The sequence below is a fragment of the Kogia breviceps genome, chromosome 13 (genome assembly GCF_026419965.1).
Source record: "Kogia breviceps isolate mKogBre1 chromosome 13, mKogBre1 haplotype 1, whole genome shotgun sequence".
In the NCBI taxonomy this organism is placed as follows: Eukaryota; Metazoa; Chordata; class Mammalia; order Artiodactyla; family Physeteridae; genus Kogia; species Kogia breviceps.
This window is the reverse complement of record NC_081322.1, coordinates 77,214,470-77,233,307: the sequence shown is the minus strand read 5'-3', so window position 1 is coordinate 77,233,307 and position 18,838 is coordinate 77,214,470. Positions and strand designations below refer to the sequence as shown.

Sequence of the window (18,838 nt, the reverse complement as noted above, 5' to 3'; positions counted from 1 at the left end):
ACCCCTCAAAGAAGAGACAGAATTCAGGTAGAAAGGAAGAAGATTAAAGACCGGAAGTTCTAGAGACAGACTGGTGTTTAAAGTTCAGCTGCACCACCTACTAGCACTGGGCCCTTGGGCAAATCTCTTGAAGTTTCTGTTCTCAGTGCCCTTACCTATAACACAGGTCCCCTCAACTACTAGCAAAGGCTAGTTAGGAGGGTAAAACAGCTGGCAGTCTAGAATAAAAATAAAACAAAAGCCATTAGAATGGCGCTTTTTTTTCCTTCACTGTTTTCCTCAAAACAGAAATACTTCCTTTTATTACTTTTTACCACTTCCAACGGTGATTTATATGAATTGTAGATTTAAAAATACAGAAAATTGGAAATAACATCCATAAAGACAATGTCCAGTGATAACGGCTATTAATATCCGTATTTTCTTCTGGATAGATTATCTAATAGTCTTCAAAACTATGACATAGTGGTTGCATAATTTATTTTATGTCCCCTTGTTTTTAGACAATTTATGTTGGTCCAATTTTTCATTATCACACTCACATGTATAAAGTCATTGTCCAAACCCGGGAAGAAGTTTTTGAACAGAAGAGGGCAGTCTTGAGCAGCCTTCAGCTCTCCAGACCTGGCAGCCTTGAGACACTCCTAGACCTTCAGCACCACAAGACACTGCAGAAACCCATCAATTACATAAAGTTTAGGTGCTCTTTCAAGTTCTGTGAAGTCATAGCGCACCTGTTTTTACCTCTTTGACTCCCAGCATAAACCCTTCAAGGGGGAAAATGGGCATTCTGAGTTAGCTCCCTATCTGCTCTCTTTTTCATTTGCACCCAGATCTAGATCCTTTTCCCCGATTTTGGACCAAGTTAAGGTCACACGTAGATGAGCCCTACTTTCTGTCTGGAACTCCCTTCCTCCCCCCTTCCCTGCTTTCCCAGCCCAACTGTACACAGTACAGCAAAATCACCCCACATTTCCCAGGTTCCGGCTGAAGGCAGAGACTCCCAGACCATCATCCATCCCACCTACGTTCCAGTTTGTGGTTAGCAGAAAGCTCTTTAAAGGTGTTTCTGTGAGCTGTCTGCATGCAGGTTCTAAGTGAGTTCAAAGACCTTAGCTTGGTGAGCAAACAAGGAGGCTGTTAAACGCATAAAAGAACAGCTAAATAAATAAATATCAGTGTAAAAATATAACAATAGAGCTTATAATCCATGAAATTATAATCAACTTATCAAAAAAAAAAAAAAAAAGAACAGCCAAAAAACGTGGGGTGGCAGGGAGCAGACCACGCCAGCAGGTCCAGCTATTGGGAGTGAAAGAAGCAGGTGAGTGACCGGAAGCAGATAATAATGGTGGAGATGGCTTTCGGGGAAGACAGTTCAGTGTTCACCTGTTCGGACTTAGCATAGCAGAATCTACTCACAACCACACTTAACAAGCATTTCATTAATACATTTACTTTCAAATGACTTCAAAACCTCCTCTGCTCTCATTTGACACATCAACTCCTTATGGAATTGCTGTCTGCCTTAGATTTGTCCAACTGGATAGGAAGAGGAAACTCAAAAAGCTTGATCATCTAAGCATCACTGATTTGGGGATGCACTTTCTTGGCAGCCAAAAAGTCCTTCCACAAAATAACTGGTTTAGGGTGGGCCTTTCTGATACAATGTATACTCATCCCTCATGCGGGGCTGTGAATTATCCAGCCATTTTGCAGAATGCTGCTATTCATCCTCCAAGTTTCTCCAATACCCATAAAGTCCAAACACCGTGCTCCCATATTCAGTGATGCTGCGGTTTACCTAGAAACTCCACGTTCTCGCCAGGCATCAAAGATGGCCAAAAGGTTGGGAAAGGGAGTCGGTCAATGTGTCAACTGGGAAAGCTCTAGGAGGCAGGACCAGCAAATGCTTCATCTTCATGCGGTCCTGCTCGTCACTGGTCCTCTCCCCGCCCCACAGACACTTCAAAGGGCGAGAAAACACTACCGTTCTTGCAAGGGTACCCACACTCATCGGCAGTGCTCTAAACATAGTCTTACCTGGACACGTGATTTGTGTCAACACGGTTTTCCACTAAAACCGTTGGTGACATCAACATCATATAAGTCTTGCTTCGTAAATAAACATCAGCAAAGAAACCAAATATTTTTGGTCCCTTTTTCTGGGAGAAGATTCTAGTCATATGCCTTTGTGAGTGTTGGAAACATTACTTGGAAAAGAAAACGATGATTTAAAAATGACATAGGAAGTGCTTTCACTCACTTAATTTTCTGCATATGCCCCAGAAGGAGCCTCTTTAGGGTGGACATACAGCTTTATAGATGCAGAAAAGATAAAGGCGAGTGACGGGTGACGGGTGACAGGTGACGGGTGACGCAATGGTGCAGCTTCTGGAGTTGTCTTATCAAAGCCTTTGAATAAGCTTTTTGTTTGTCTTTATGTTTTTCTAAGACAAATGAAAGGTCTCCTTTTCTTTTCTTTTCTTTTTTTTAGCCACACTGCGCCGCTTGTGGGCTCTTAGTTCCCCAACCAGGGAGCGAACCCTCACCCCCTGCGTTGGAAGTGTGGAGTCTTAACCACTAGACCGCCAGGGAAGTCCTGAAAGGTCTCCTTAAAGAAAAAAGTGTGGAAAGTGAAACGGAGAAGAAAAATGACAGCTGGTAGTATGTACTTTCTGCCCCTATATTTTTACTTTTAAAAGTATAAACTATCCTCAGGTACTACATAATAGGAAAACTTATAGCATATCTGTAATAGTAATAACCTATGAGTTGTTTAATATTTTGAACAGCTTAACAAGCCCTTCCAAGGCTAAAAAAACCTACAGAACATTAATGAAGTCAAATAAATGTGAAAATATACAAATAGTTATATTTCAGTAATGTCGAAAGAAATCAAAACTTGAAAGCATTTCGTGGACAGAAATTCCACTTTGGAAGAGAATTCTCAAAGCTTTTCCTTTTTCGGTGTTATCGTCTACTAAACTATGTTTATCTGCAGATAAATGTCCAGTCAATCCCAATTTATAAAATCAAGCACAAGAGATCTATGAGTATGGGCGAATATACATTTTCCCTGTGAAAAATTTCATAATCCGCCACCTCCCAAGTCCCAAAGGGTCCATGATCACAAGAGGTTAAAGGTCCTGTACTGAATATCCTGCTCCCCATGCAGACACCCTGCTCCCAAGCTCCACAAAATGCAACAACCATTTGTGGGTCCAAAAGCTGCAAGATCAGCATTCTTTTCTTACTCTTCCAAATACTCAGAGATTAAGAGATAAAAGTATGACTTGTTTTCTTTTACTTTAGAGGTTTAAAAGAAAAAAAACTTTTAAGGAATATGTCGTATTATAGATTACAAAATGTTAATGTTTTTATCCAAATTTAGATATATTTGTCAGATGAAAAGTGCAATATTGTAAACAGCTATAACATTGATTTTTTTTTTTCGGTTTAGAATAACCCGTGCTCTCCGTTCCCCACGCACATTGGGGCTGCTTGCTGTGACATCTGGAACTGGTTAACTTTCCCCCATGATTTGCAGCACTGCCCTGAAATTTTTCCAGGAATTCTCCACATTCTAAATCCATCTCTATATCTTACACACCCAACCAACTATTCTCATTCTAATGCTCATCAACCAAGAAACCTCCAAGGGGAGATGTGTAACTGGGGTTGACACTCAGAGAACCAAAACCCCACACAGGAGCATACAGGTGATGCTCATCATTGGCCCTGGCCTTGATAGTGACGTCCAGTGGGCCCTTATACACCTGGGCAGGCATGTTAAAAATGTGGGCACCACGAAATCAATATCAGCATCCATTACACAACGAGAAAGAGGTCCTTTACAAGCTACTCTACAGCTGTGCTTCTTAGTAGCTGTGGAACACCAAGAGAAAATTAGTTTTCATGATAAAAAGGGGGTTAAAGAACCACTTTTTGCAGGATTTTTGTGGGAAATCATGATAATGGCCACCTCAGAGCAGGCACTCGATACATGGCAGTTACTGGGCCAGTTGTGAGGGTATCAATTTCAGGTTTCACAAATCCCTTGATAACTAGTCTGCCTGCAATGCAGAGAGAAACAGCCATGGGGGGGGGATTTTTTTCATCTTGTAAAGTGATTTGCATAAAGAAGTGCATTATGAATCATCTAGAACTTTTGTGAATATTGGAGGATTCTTTCTTCCCAGTTTACTTTAGAGATAAAGAATACTGTTGCCCTAATTCCTCATGATAACTCTATATTTTGTCTCAATACTGTGTGTGAGAGTTAGGGAAAACAGGAAAGATATTTTCCTAATTCAAAAAGGTGGTGTTTTTTTGCTGGCATGCCACTGATACATGGGTGGGGAGGGGATACCTCTTTCATCATCGTGTCCAATTACTTATTTTCTAGTTTTTAAACTAAGCTACTGCTAACATGATGTGAGGGAAAGACTTCAGGAAAGGCAACAGAATGTGATGTGAATAATCAATCATCTCCTACTTGAAGGTCTGCTGTATTCGCTTCAGGGGGTTGTGTGCACAGGGTCTGAGGAGGGGAGAATAATGGTCAGTATTAGATGACAGCTTTCCCCTGCTTTACAAAATGAAAACTCATTCCTAAGCAGTTCTACAAAAATGTCATCAATCCTGCTCCCTTCCTATTAGTTGTGAAACTGAAACACATTCTCACATAAGGCAGTCCTAAAGCAGCCGAGAATAACTTTCTCCTATATTATTTATTTATTTAAAAAATATTTTTATTTATTTATTTAGGCCACGCTGGATCTTAGCTGCCGCATGCCGGATCTTTAGTGGTGGCATGCAGGCTCTTAGTTGCAGCATGGGGGGATCTAGTTCCCCGACCAGGGATGGAACCCAGGCCCCCTATATAGGCAGCACGGGGTCTTAACAACTGAACCATTGGGGAAGTCCCTCTCCTACATTACTTAAATGAGCAACCCCAAAGTTACAAAAAACTTTTGCTATTCAATTAATCCTGAATGCCAATTTTAAAAGCCTTCATTGCTTTTCAAGATTCGGACCAGTTATTTAAAGACTGTTGATTGTAAATCTTCCTCATCAGAATAACTTGCAGAGGAAAAAAACCAAAAAGATGGTTGAAACTCCATTTGAATTTTTACTTCTTCCATTATGAAATGTTTATTTGCTATAAACTTTTTGGAGTTTAAGATTTTCTGCACACTTCCTTTTCACCAGGAAAAAACACAATATTTTGCCACATCCTTCATATCAACATTGTAATAGTAAAACTCAGAAAGCAACTGATCCAATTATTTCAAGCTGCCTTAAAAATCAGACAGCCCTTGCCAACTGTTCCCATTCATTTAGCATCCCATTAGGATGATCTGAACCAGTTTTTTAAAGCCCCCAAGTATTCCGAGTTTGTTAACCCAACTTCTGCTTAAAAAGGACCACCTTCCTTTCCCATACGAAACTGAGCATGTGCTAAACTCATCAACTAGGGATTATAATAAAGATCATACTGTACACAAAAAGTCCCCGGAAAAAGTCATGATCATAGAAGCCCTACCCCCAGCTGTGACACCGCACAAACCACACTCCCAGGCAGGCTGTCTCAGGGTTGAGCATTTATATATCTCATTCATAGAAAAATTAATGATGTGGGAAAAAAATGAATTTTGTGTTTTTAATTTTTAAGTTTTGTGTAGTCTAATAATACTTTCTAGGTATCATAGATTTTCACGCTAGGTACGGGGTAGAAAGGCAAGTTGAGTTAACTTGGGGGAGGAATTTTAAGGAAATTTCAAAGTAAACAAGCTCATCTATAGGAAGGAGAGATACGGAGAAAAATTCTAAGTCCTAGAAATTCTATACTGCCTTCCCCCCACCCCGGTACGCGGGCCTCTCACTGTTGTGGCCCCTTCCGTTGCGGAGCACAGGCTCCGGACGCGCAGGCTCAGCGGCCACAGTTCACGGGCCCAGCCGCACGTGGGATCTTCCCGGACCGGGGCACGAACCCGTGTCCCCTGCATCAGCAGGCGGACTCGCAACCACTGCGCTACCAGGGAAGCCCCTATACTGCCCTTTTAAGAAAACATGTATTTGGAGAACAGAGATCTCAAATATTTAGAGAAGAGCTGGTCTTATAAACTTAACTTAGCAAATGGAGTTTAATTTTGATGGGGGCAAAAGTCAGAAAGGAGGAGAAAACAGGCAGGTTCCTAAGGATTCAGGCTACAGTGCATTAGCACGAGAAGATCAAATGAGAAGCCAGAGGAGCTCCGGGTCCATTCCACAAGTCTGATATCCGTAACTTACTTGCTGGAGGTAGGTATTAACTATTCTCATTCACACTCAACAGCCAGATTTCTAGAAAGCAAGCTTAAGAAACATACATTTTTATTATTCACTGCCCCAATACTGTTGCCTATTATTCACCAATTTTACAGTAACTATAGCTTTATGAAAACCCCCACACAGGCCTTTCTCACCTTCTGAGATGGGCCACACTCTGTCCTGTGGAGTGTGTTTCCCTCTAAATAAATCCGCTTCTTACCAATCACTTTGTCTCTCACTGAATTCTTTCTGCGATGAGACATCAAGAACCTGAGCTTCATTAAGCCCTGAGACCAGGCAAGACTCCAGCCTCCATGACCTTCCCTGGGTTCCAAAGGGTGGATTCGAACAGTTGCTAATCAAGGGAGAAGCAGCCAAGAAACCATCTGAGGCAAGATTGAAGGAACCAGAGAACTCCTCAAGATTAGGAGACCAACCACCTGAGACCCTGCACACACCCTCATCTTGTCAGCAACCCCGCCCCTGAAGTATCCTTATAAAAGCTCCTCATCAAATTCTGTCCCGGGTTGGGACACAGTTTTTCAGGGCAAGACCCGATGTGTCCCCCTTTTGCCTGCCAAAGCAATAAAGCTATCCCTTTCTACCTCACCCCTCCGCCCCCCAAAAAACCCACCACACAAACCAGAGCTAACATTTTCACCCCCTAAATGGCCAAGTGTACCTGCCAGTTCCTAATAAGCAGGTCAAAATGTCAAATACTGCAATTTCTCAACAACAGGAATTTACCTTTTTTTAATGACTATAGCAAGCAATTAGGCTTTCACAACCTATTTTCAAATTCACCCCAATCTAACATGCATCCGTTGGGGTGGGGCTGTCGTTCTCCTCCACCAGGGGAAGAGGTACAACCCCTCACAAAATGCATTCCAGGTCTCCCCCGGGCCTGGGTCAGGAAGATTCCTGCAGAGGCAAAAACGTTGGGTGTGCTTGGTGCCTGCTGAGCCAAAAAGAGAATGATCTTCTGATCAAAAAGTCAGCACAGTGAGAGCGTTAAACGACTCTCGGGATGTCCAGCCGCTGCCCTGCGGCCCCCGAGCCGCCCATGTCCAAATGCAGGTTCCTCCACCTGCCACGTGCCTCCTGCCTCGGACTCAGCTGACCCGGCTTCCGTCTTACCTGTGATGGTGAGGATCCCCAGCATCTTGGACGGCGCACTCCGAGCGGGGAGAGCGGCCGCCCTCGGCCTCTTCGGGCGGTTGGCTGGGGCCGCACGGGGTCTTGCCGGCGCCCCGCCCCCCGTCCCCGCCCCCCGGCAGTCTACGCTGTGATCGGCGAGAACGAAGCGCCAGGCCACCCGCGGAAGATCAGGGAGAGCCAGAGGTGCCTGAGGAGCTGCAGCCAGAAGCGGCCTGAGGCTGCATTTCCCTGGCTAATTATGCGAGGACTCACCCACCCATCCGGGCCGGCGGGCTGGGGGCCCGGGGCTGGCCCGCCCTCCCTGCGCTCCGGGCCTGGGCTCGGCGCTCTCCAGTCATGTGTTTCGCTTTAAAGGAGAGGAGCCCTCCCTGAAGCTGGCCTCTGTTCGTGGTCAGTAAGGCTCTGCAGAGAGACCCAGGGAGGGTTTCCGAGTTCCTGGGATGAATAAGACCAGAGTCAGCGGCATTTTATCTAAACCGTTACTTCATTCCTGGCACTGATTTACTTCTGTCTCTTAGCTCTTAATATTACTTAAAGGAAATAACTACACAGATATTAAACTCCACTGCCATTTAAAAAAAAGACTGTGTTCCGTACCCTTATGCTTGTTTAGAGGCTGATGAGGCGCAAAAATGCTGTTTCCTTTTTAGTACCTATAGCTTTTTATATTTTCACCATCTGCTTCTTACACAGGCACACACTCTGCACCGATCTGGGGTTGGCAACCCTCAGCTGTCCTGTTTCCTGAACTCTCTGAGAAGGGCTGTTACAAGGCGAACATGTGTCTTCAGCACTTGGTCCAGGCAACTTTTTCAAAGTCCAAATACTTGAGCATTACATCTGTTCCCCGCCCTTCCCCGCCCCCGCCAAGACGTGGTAGAAGTTAGTTAAACTTTCAGATCAAACTATGCCGTATTCCAATTTAGAGACACTACGGCATCTCTAACATACAGGCACACGGCATGAAAATCAGTCAGAACCGACATTTAAAGTTCAGAAATTTTCAAGCAGCCCTAAACTTGTAAAATCTTTTTTTCACTGAAACTTCAGATTTGTTCTATAGGAAGACACAGGATAAGTGATAAGTTGGGGGGTTCTTACGATTTTGACACACTATTTCCATTTAAGCCCTCCTGGGTTTGTTTCTTTTTTCATCCTTTTTATCTCTTCAAGCCTTGCCTGTCTGACCCCATTAGCACAGGCTCTCCCCCTAAGTAAACAAAAGAAAGGTTTGCTATTGCTTTTTTTCTTCAGGCAATGAAGATTTTTGTTCATCATTGCTCGGGGGCAGGGAGGAAGATGGGAGTCTTGGAGTGGACCAGAGTGGGCACCAGAAAAAGGAGGGGAGAGGGGAACAGAATTATCAAGAAAGGCTAATAAGGGCTTCCCTGATGGCGCAGTGGTTAAGAACCCGCCTGCCAATGCAGGGGACACGGGTTCAAGCCCTGGTCCGGTAAGACCCCACATGCCGTGGAGCAACTAAGCCCGTGCGCCACAACTACTGAGCCTGCACTCTAGAGTCCGCGAGCTACAACTGCTGGGCCCGTGTGCCACAACTACTGAAGCCTGTGCACCACAACTACTGAAGCCCATGCGCCTACAGCCCCCTGCTCCGCAACAAGAGAAGCCACCGCAATGAGAAGCCTGTGCACCGCAACGAAGAGTAGTCCCCCCTTGCTGCAACTAGAAAAGGCCCGCGTGCAGCAATGAAGACCCAACGCGGCCAAGAATTAAAAAAAAAAAAAAAAAAAAAAATTAAAAGAAAATGCTAATGAGGACAGACGTGTTGGCTGGCATGGCACGTAGTTGCTCCCTCTTGCCACCAGGGGGAGCTACGCACCCTATCAGGCCTACACAGAGCAAGGTTAAGGCGGCACCGTTGCTGGCAACCAGACCTTGTTACAGAAATCAGCTTCAGCCTCCATAGATTGGATTTCCCTCAGGTTCCGGCGAACACCCAGCCTGGCCATACGTCCAGGTGGGAACAGGGAGTGATGAGCCTTGTCCTGAGGCCTGGGAGCTGATTCCCAGAGTGAGCCACTTAGCAGTTTCCTAACCTTTATCTTCCCTAGCAGAGCCTTCCCTTTGGTTCACAAATTGCTTCAATTACAGTGAGGGTCTGGTGGGTGTGAAACGTTGCTGGTGCTAATGGTCCCTGTGCAGTCCATAGAGTTAAGGGGTCCGGGCAGCTCCACATTCCTCTCTTCCGCCACCCCACCCCCAACCCTCGAGAGTCCTAGCTGTGCAAATCATGGATAAAGCCGACCCTGAAGGCTGCATTTAATGTAGACCACTCTACATGAAATGAGTGGTCTACAGCCTTCCCAAGGGTGTGTATCGGCCTGGGCTACCTCCGGGATCTGACCTCCCAGCTCTGCATCATTTCTCAGCACCAGCAGTTGGGGACCGCGGATGGCTATCATCTGGCGCCACCTGAAATACACATATTCAAGTTCTGGGCGCATCTGTTGATTCTCACCTTGCTTGGCTATGCCACCAGCTCCTTTCCTTTCTAAAAAGTCCAAATTCTAACAATAGGACAGGCAACAGCTGTTCTCCTGAGCTGAATGGAAGAAACATCACTAGCTACAAATGCAAGGTCCAGGGCTTCCCTGGTGGCACAGTGGTTGAGAACCCACCTGCCGATGCAGGGGACACGGGTTCGAGCCCTGGTCCCAGAAGATCCCACATGCCGCGGAGCAACTAAGCCCGCACGCCACAACTACTGAGCCTGCGTGCTCAGAGCCTGTGAGCCACAACTACTGAAGCCCGCACACCTAGAGCCCGTGCTCCACAACAAGAGAAGCCACTGCAACAAGAAGCCCGCGGACCGTAATGAAGAGTGGTCCCTGCTCGCCGCAACTAGAGAAAGCCCATGTGCAGCAATGAAGACCCAACGCAGCCAGCCAAACGTAAATAAATACAAATTTAAAAACAACATTTAAAAAGGTAAATGTATTGCTATTCAGCTTTGGTGCATAAACTTTCTGTTTCTTTTCAAGACACTGGTGAAGACAGTGACACAGCCCGTTCAATAATTCTTGGAGGGGTGGTTTAAACCAGGAGGCAGAGCAAGGGATCACGTGGCAAGCTGTTGCCTCTCTCAGCAGACAGTCCTCCTTGACCTCCATCCACCTTGAAGAGTAAGCAAGGATAGGGCATGTGGCATGGCTACCCGATAAGCCGCTGTGTATCTTGGATTTACAAAGAAAGGTCATCAATCAGGATAAAAGCTGGAGTAAAGATCAGACTTGAGGTCAGTGTACAATGCAGGCAACTTTCTTTGGTGACTCCTTTCATTCCCTATTGGCTTGTTTTTGTTACATCAGCATTTTTAGAGGAAGACATCATCACCCAAAGCAAAAATGATGGGAAAATGTTTACCAATATCATAAATGGGTGGATGACAAAAAAAGTGTTTTCCCAAAACGTCATGGTTCATTCAACAAATATTTACCAAGTTCTTGCTCTACGTTAATTCTGCTAAGCCCCTAGGGATACAATTGGATACTGTCCTTGACCTTGGGGAGCTCGGCCTTGGGTGGTAGACACACCCAAAGGAAGAAGTAGGCACGCTCCAGTTTAACCCACCTCAGGTAACATCTCTGCTAGCCTCTGAAAGGATGGGGGATGTGAGGGGATAGCCCTACCTGAGGTCCAGAGGAAGGCAGCCCCACAGAGGGAACAGCATGCGGAAAGGCATGACGGAGCACACCATTTAGGGAATATAAGTGAGTTCTTTATAGCTACGGGCTCAGAGTCTACTTGGGGAGACCAGGAGAAGGAAGGGACAGAGGTGATAACTGGAAATGAGACAAGAAAGAGTACATTGGAGGCCAGATTATGAAGGGCTTTGAATGACATCTTAAGAACTTTGTAACAAATAACCCAGTTAAAAAATGGATCAGGAATTCCTCAGAGGTCCAGTGGTTAGGACTCAGCGCTTTCACTTGCCATGGCCCGGGTTCAATCCCTGGTCAGGGAACTAAGATCCCACAAGCTGTGCGGCGTGGCCAAAAAAAGAAGGGATGAAGGATCCGAGTAGACGTTCCTCTAAGGTAAATAACACAAATGACTGGTGAGCACGTGAAACATCGTCAGCCATTAGGAAAATGCAAATCAAACCCCGCAATGAGATATCAATTCACACTCACTAGGATGGCTGTAATCAAACAGACAGACAATATAGCAAAGAAAGGAGAAACTGGACCCTCATACTTGGTAGTGGGAATGTAAAAGGTGCAACTGCTTTGGAAAACAGTCTGGCCATTCCTCAAAATGTTAAACGTAGATTTACCGTATGACCCAGCAATTCTACTCCTAGATATATACCCAAGAAAAGTGAAAACCTATGTCCACACAAAAACTTGTACAAGAATATTGGTAGCAGCATTATTTATAGCAGGCATAAAAGTAGAAGCAACCCAAATGTCCATCAATTGACGCATGGAAGAATAAAATCTGATTGACCTTTCCAATGGAACATTATTCAGTAACAAAAAGAAACGAACTATTTATACATGTTATAACATGGAGAACCACTGAAAAAATATTGCTAAGTGAAAGAAGCTAGTCACAAAAGAGCACACAGTGTCATACTATTTAATTCCATTAGGAACAGGCAAATCTATAAAGACATAAAGTGGACTAGTGGTTACTCAGAACCAAAGAGTTGGAAAAACTGCTAATAGGTAAGGGGGTTCTTTACGAGGAAATGAAAATGTGCTAAAATTGACTGTGGTGATGGTGGTACAATTCTGTGAATATACTAAAAACCACTGACATGTATACTTTTTTTTTTTTTTTTGGCTGCATTGGGTCTTCACTGCTGCATGCTGGCTTTTTCTAGTTGCGGCGAGCGGGGGTTACTCTTCGATGCGGTGAGCGGGCTTTTCATTGTGGTGGCTTCTCTTGTTGTGAAGCACGGGCTCTAGGTGCACAGGCATCAGTAGTTGTGAAACGTGGGCTCAATAGTTGTGGCTTGCAGGCTCAGTAGTTGTGGCTCACGGGCCCAGCTGCTCCACGGCATGTGGGATCTTCCCAGACCAGGGCTCGAACCCGTGTCCCCTGCACTGGCAGGTGGATTCTTAACCACTGCGCCACCAGGGAAGACCCAGACATTATACTTTAAATGGATCAATTGCATGGTACGTGAATATTTCATTAAAGCTGTTTTTTTAAGAAAAAAAAAGAATTTTGTATGAGTTCTGGAGGCTGCAGGGAACCATTGGAGGTTTTAGAGCAGAGTTGGTGGCACAAAATTTTAACTGTGATTTAGAAAAAGTAACCAGGCAGTAATGACCAGGAGGAAGATGCTCTAGAAATAAAATTGATGGAAACCGTGGGGACCAAGGAGAGGAAGGAGTCAAAAGTTACGTCACCCACTGTTGGATGAAGGAAGGCAGCAGCAGCCACATGCATCTGAGATCATCGGAATGGTATGAGGCAGGTGAAGTCAAAGGTCTGGAACCCTGAGGAAGAGGAATCTGAAGAAGGGCTCTGAGAACGGACAGAGATTAGCGGCCATCAGGCCATCAAGGAGAAAATGGCATCAGAAGCCCAAAGTGGAGAGGATTAGGAGATGGAAATAGCGGAAAGAGTCGGACACAACTCACAACGTGGTGACTCAGGATGAGAGCTGAGGAAGCCTCGCAGTCAGAGGAGGCTGGACTAGTGGACAAAACGCTGCAATAAAGACAAGGACCAAGACACCAGGATCAGCACTGACACTATGTTCATTAGCTTCTTCCAAGGAGGTGTGAGTATTTAACCCCAAATTGAGCATCACTGGGAACTGTCGACTTGGACTCACACCAAGTCCAGCCCCCGCCCGTCACCCCATCCTTCTGTTTTCTTTTCACCCCAGTTTTACACTCAGAGGAAGATAAACCCAAACCCTGGTGGAGTCACTTTTCCTCTGGCTGGAAAGGGCAGGTGAGATCTAAAGGAGCATCTATGCACTGTTACTCCTTTAAAATGCTTCAGAGATAATCTCAGGTTGAGTTAGAAGCTGCTGCAAACTAATAACCATGAAGAAGATGAATATATACACTGAATTAAATGCACTGGGCAGGTCCTCCTGGGCTCAGTGTATTTTCAAGTCTCTGCTGCTCTGCTATGAACACAGACAAATACCAGCTAATTGGATTTTACGGTCCAGTTGAGTTGGACATGTTTGTGTAGACATGGTTATTTTGATTCAAAATCCTCAAGACAAATAATCTGAAGACTAGCTCCTCAAAGGGGCTATTGTAATACAATAGAAAAGCTAAGGGGGATTTAAAAGTCACTTAACAAGATAATTTATCCAAAAAAAAGAAAAGAAAAAAACGAGTCAAGGGGAAAATTATTTAAAAACTCAATCCAAGTAATAAAAGTGATGCAGAATAAGTTTATTTCTCCTCTTATTGAATTCACATGTTTTTATATTTTTTGCTTTGGCAATTCAGCTTTTATTAGCTATACCAAATGAAAGTATAGATTTATGTATGAAAATTTAACTGCTTGGGACATATAATACTTAAAGAACCTAAGTGTTCCAGTATTAGGAAAATAGTACATTTAACTCTTCAGTGGACTAGCTGTCAAAACAACATGTTTGAAGCAGTTAATGACAAGGAGAAATTCTTACATTGATATAGAAAGCCACACACCTCTTTGTTCAATATGTAAACTATATATTCAATATAATCTTAGCTTTGCTTTCTACAATGCATATATATCTGCACATAAGTGAGGGTGAGGAAAAAAAGAGCCCAGAAAGAAAACTAACAAAAGCCAACCACAGTGGAATTATGGGCAATTTCTGCCCTGATACCTTGCTACGCTTTACACATCTTCGACAACAACCTCTGTTACTTTCACGGTTAGAATGCAGGCACATTTGACATCCGGCTTGGTGTTGCACGGGGTGGTCCAGCACTGCTGGACTTTGAACCTCCGGTTTTCCATTAAAAATGCAAGGCAGTCTAAACCATGATCAACTCCCAATCATGGAATATATAAATTAGCAAGCTGAAAGCAGATTAAAGTCAAAGTGTGATCTTTTAAAAATTAGGAAATAAGCAAAAAGGTGTTTCACTACCAAATTTGGTCAAGTATTTGCATAGATTTCAAATTCTTTCCTGAGTGCCTTGTGTTCAACTTTTCTATTCCTCTTAGGACTCTGAACTCTCATCTTTGGTTTAGTCTAAAGAAGATTCCAAAGTGTTGAAAAACTAGTTGTAGTTCTGGTTCTTCTGAGAGCAATATGGCTGGGGTAAAATATTCTTTTAAACCTCTGGGTTCTGGGCTTCAACTGATGGGAGAATAAATACACCACCCATGCTAATGTTATTCTGAGGTGCAAATAAAGGTTAGCCTCAGCACTACTGAGTGTATTCTAAAAGCATAATAAATGTTAGCTATTGTGCTTACTTTAAACTATACATTCCCCCATGGGGTAAAAATTGGTTCATGGTTCATCTTACTCTTTATATATGAAGCACAGATTTTATATGTGTGTGTGTGTGTGTGTGTGTGTGTGTGTGTATTTATATGTATATATACATACATACATATTTAGATAGATATAGATATTACATAAACTGATATACAGTATATCTCTTCTATTAAAATTTTAGGCGGGTGGGGGGACCGTTAGGGAAAAAAAATGTCTGAAAAGACTCAGTGGGGCAGGGCAGCAGTCATGAAAAGAAGGCTGAGAAATACTGCTTTAAATATAGTTAAGCCTCATTTTTAAAAGTCCTTTGTAAAATACTTCTATAAAAAGCAAGAATACCCTTTTATCATCAATTTCTCAGAAATGCATCCTAATAAGAGAAGCATCATCTTGCACTAAAAGTAATTAACCTGAGGCTCCCTCTCGATTTTTCAGAAGAGAATGAGACAATCTTTGATTTGCCCAAAGTCTTTCTCAAAAGGAGTGGGAGCGAGGGGCCAGCTGAAGGTTCACACTGGGAAGAAATAATGATGATTACCTACCCAAGACCCACTGACATTCCACAGTTGCCCATCTGAATTGTGATGTGAGCCCGTCAGCAAGCCACATGCAAGACTTTAAATTTTCTTTCTGTTTTTGGGCGCCCAGCATGACTTGCAGGATCTTAGTTGCCTCCCAAGCAGTGAAAGAGCCAAGTCCTAACCACTGCACTGCCAGGGAATTCCTGACTTTAAATTTTCCGGTAGTCACATTAAAAAGAATAAACATTTGAGGCTAATTTTAATATACTTTATCAAACCCAGTATGTCCAGTTACGTCAATAGGTACTCAATAAGAAAAATCATTAGGGAAATATTTTACTTTCCTGTTTTGTACTATTTCACATGTAGAACACATCTCAAATAGGATCAGCCACATTCCAAGGGCTCAACAGCCACATATGGCCAGAGCACAACTTCTAAAACTACAAAAATAACTGAACATCCCTCCTTTATGCTAACTCCTTTCCCAATGACAATTCATGTGGGATCTTAGTTCCCCGACCAGGGGTGCAACGTGCACCCCCTGCATTGGAAGCGCGGAGTCTTAACCACTGGACCGCCAGGGAAGTCCCCTGCAATGACAATTCTAGCTCTGCTTCCATCTCCTTGCCTCCTGGACAGAAACAACCAAGCTATCCAATCACAGAACTGCCCTTACTTCAGCATCCAATCTAGAGATGACTCCTTTGTTTTCTCAGAATCATCCAGCATAAGCCCAAATCCTATAATAAAGCCCTCCCACCTCCCACATTACTCCATTACTGAGCCACCCATGCCTAGAATCCCCCCTTGGTGGAGCAGGCTAAATAATTCTAACTTGGTTTGACTACACGAGTTCCTGCTGGTCTCTAAGCGGCAAGGAATTAAATGGCCATGGATAGATTTAATTGGTACATCTGTCTCTTTCATTATCTCTTAATTTGAGTTAATATATTCGAATCTATTATTTTTCCAGCAACTTTTACTGTAATCATACACAATGATAAAGTGCTTAAAATGACTTTTTTTTTTTTTTTTAAATTAAAAGGTCAGCTAGTATATTTAGACTGGCTTCAAAAATAATTGCAAAGCAAAAATTTACACTTGCAGGAGTAATAAATTTATTTAACCTGTAGTCACATGAATTAAAATTTACTTGTAAAGACAACTTTTCTACAAATCTAGAGTGTGATCGTCAAAAGGATATCTTTTTTTAAAGTCAAGGTAGAATTCACTGCCTAGACAAAGAGTAAATTCTGGGTGACAGAATTTACTTCTAATCCCTCCAGAAAACATAGCCCTGCTCACCAAAATTTACTGCATAAACTCCAAGGTCATGGGAATTCCCTGGCGGTCCAATGGTTAGGACTCCCAGCTTTCACTGCTGAGGGCCCAGGTTCAGTCTCCCTGGTCGGGGAACTAAAATCCCGCAAGCCACTCAGCACAGTCCAAAAAAAAAAAAAAAAGGAATGAATGTTTAGAACAAAAAAATGAGTTCTTAGAAAGTAAAAATACAGTGACAAGATGAAATCTTTTCTCGAGGACATTCTCCAAGAGTAAAGAGATACAAACTAGAGGGGAAAAAAAGTTTTACTTAGAACCATTCTAGAGGTTCTAAAATCTGAATAATAGTAATCTCGAAAAGAGAGCAAAGAAAAAGAGGGAAATGGAAGACACAACTTCCTACAAATGAAGTGCATGAGTTTCTAGACGGAAAGAGGTCACACGAACCCAGCACGTTGAATAAGTGGATTCACGTGAAGATCCATCATTGTTTGATCTTCCAAACACTGAGGACAAAAAGGACTCCGTGAGATAATGAGCTAGCCAAGGGATTAAGATCAGAACAGCATCAGATGCCAATAGTAATACATTTATCAAGATGACACTGATAGACTCCTACTGTGTTAGAACACTGATCAGAAATTAACACAACTGGGGGAACGGTCAGGGCCAAGATTTGGCAAGCCTGAGGAAGGCATCACATTTCCGTACACTGAGCTTACTAAGTGAGGCCACAGAGCTTTAGGTGCGTCCCAGGGGCTCTGCAAGAGGCTGCTTAGGGGCAAACCATGGCTCTGCTAAGGAGACCTTTTCGACCTTCCACTTTATTTACAACTAACAATGACTTGAAAAGTGGGATTTCTCTTATTCTTATCTCTAGCTACTGTTATCATGTAAAGGCTGTCTGCTTATGATCACGTTCGGTGAAGTACGGATATTTTCTTTTGTCTTCATTCTATTTGGCAGTAGTTCCTTCAGCAACATCCTTGATAGGGGAACTCCTTTATATACTTCTGAATCAATTTACTTCTCTCCTCCAATCAATTCTTTCAGTACGTAATCCTTGGTTGAAAGCAAACTAAGCTGTTCTCGTGTTTTAAAGAGTCTGATAAATAAACTCTTCTTTAAAAGTGGGAATATTGAAATCAAAACCCCGTTATGCTTGGCAAGCTTCCATCCAGCACGTCCATATCTGAAATACATATATCAGCCCTGGCATTTTTCTTTGAATGTGAGACAGCCTATCTTCTCTGGGGAGGTTCTGCCTAGAAGAGAAAAGATGAAAGGAAAGACACGATAAATGTTTTCAAATACTTAGAGGGCCACGATGTGGAAAAGGGAGGTGAGTTTGTTCTATGCAGTCCCAGAAGGCAGCTGGAGGAGGCATAGTCTCACTCCAGTGGAATAACTGGTTTCCTTTTATGGAGAAACTCCCCAGACCTTCCCGTGTTTAAGCAGAAGAGCCTTCGGAGTGGGGGCAGGAGCCTGGCGTAGACAGCCTCAGAGTTCCTTCCCGTGGAGGCTTCCTGGTCCCAAACCTGGCTTTCCAGCTGACAATCATAAAGGCAGGTGTCTCGGGCAGAACTGTATCCTCTCCAAATTTGTATGTTGAAGCTCTAAGCCCCAGCTCATAGGCACGTAGCTGTATTTGGAGAGGAAGTTTCTAAAGAGGTGACTAAGTTAAAATGAGACTGTAAGGGTGGACCCGAATCCACTCTGACTGGTGCCTTATAGAAGGGGATCAGGACACATAGAGACAACAGGGATGAGCAGACACAGAGGAAAGACCAAATTCTGGGTGACAGAATTTTCTTCTAATCCCTCCAGAACACATAGCCCTGCTCACCAAAATTTATTGCATAAACTCCAAGGCCATGGGAATTCCCTGCGAGTCCAGTGATGAGGACACAGCGAGAAGCCGGCATCCACAAGCCACGAAGAGGCCTCAGAGAAACTAAACCTGAGGGCACCTTGATCTTGGTGAGAAAATAAATTTCTGACATTCAAGCCACCCATTCTGTGATATACTATTATGGCAGCCCGAGCAAACTAATACAGCAGGATAACTGCCTGGTACTTGGTGTCAGTCTAAATACTGCATGTCCGGTTTAAGACACAT

The 18,838-nt window shown here is 43.6% G+C and overlaps 1 protein-coding gene across 4 annotated transcripts in view; it reads right to left on the bottom strand.

Moving 5' to 3' along the window:
- AKAP12 (A-kinase anchoring protein 12) overlaps window positions 1-18,838 on the bottom strand; it is a 105,639-nt gene that overhangs the window by 19,804 nt on the left and 66,997 nt on the right. The window contains exon 1 of one of the 4 annotated variants that reach the window (XM_067011025.1): window positions 7,453-8,245. The exons of the other annotated variants lie outside the window; for them this stretch is intronic. Coding sequence (XP_066867126.1) covers window positions 7,453-7,477 — 25 coding nt within the window. The 5' untranslated portion in view covers window positions 7,478-8,245. Of the gene's footprint in view, window positions 1-7,452; window positions 8,246-18,838 lie in introns of those variants that run through there. 4 annotated transcript variants of the gene reach the window in all.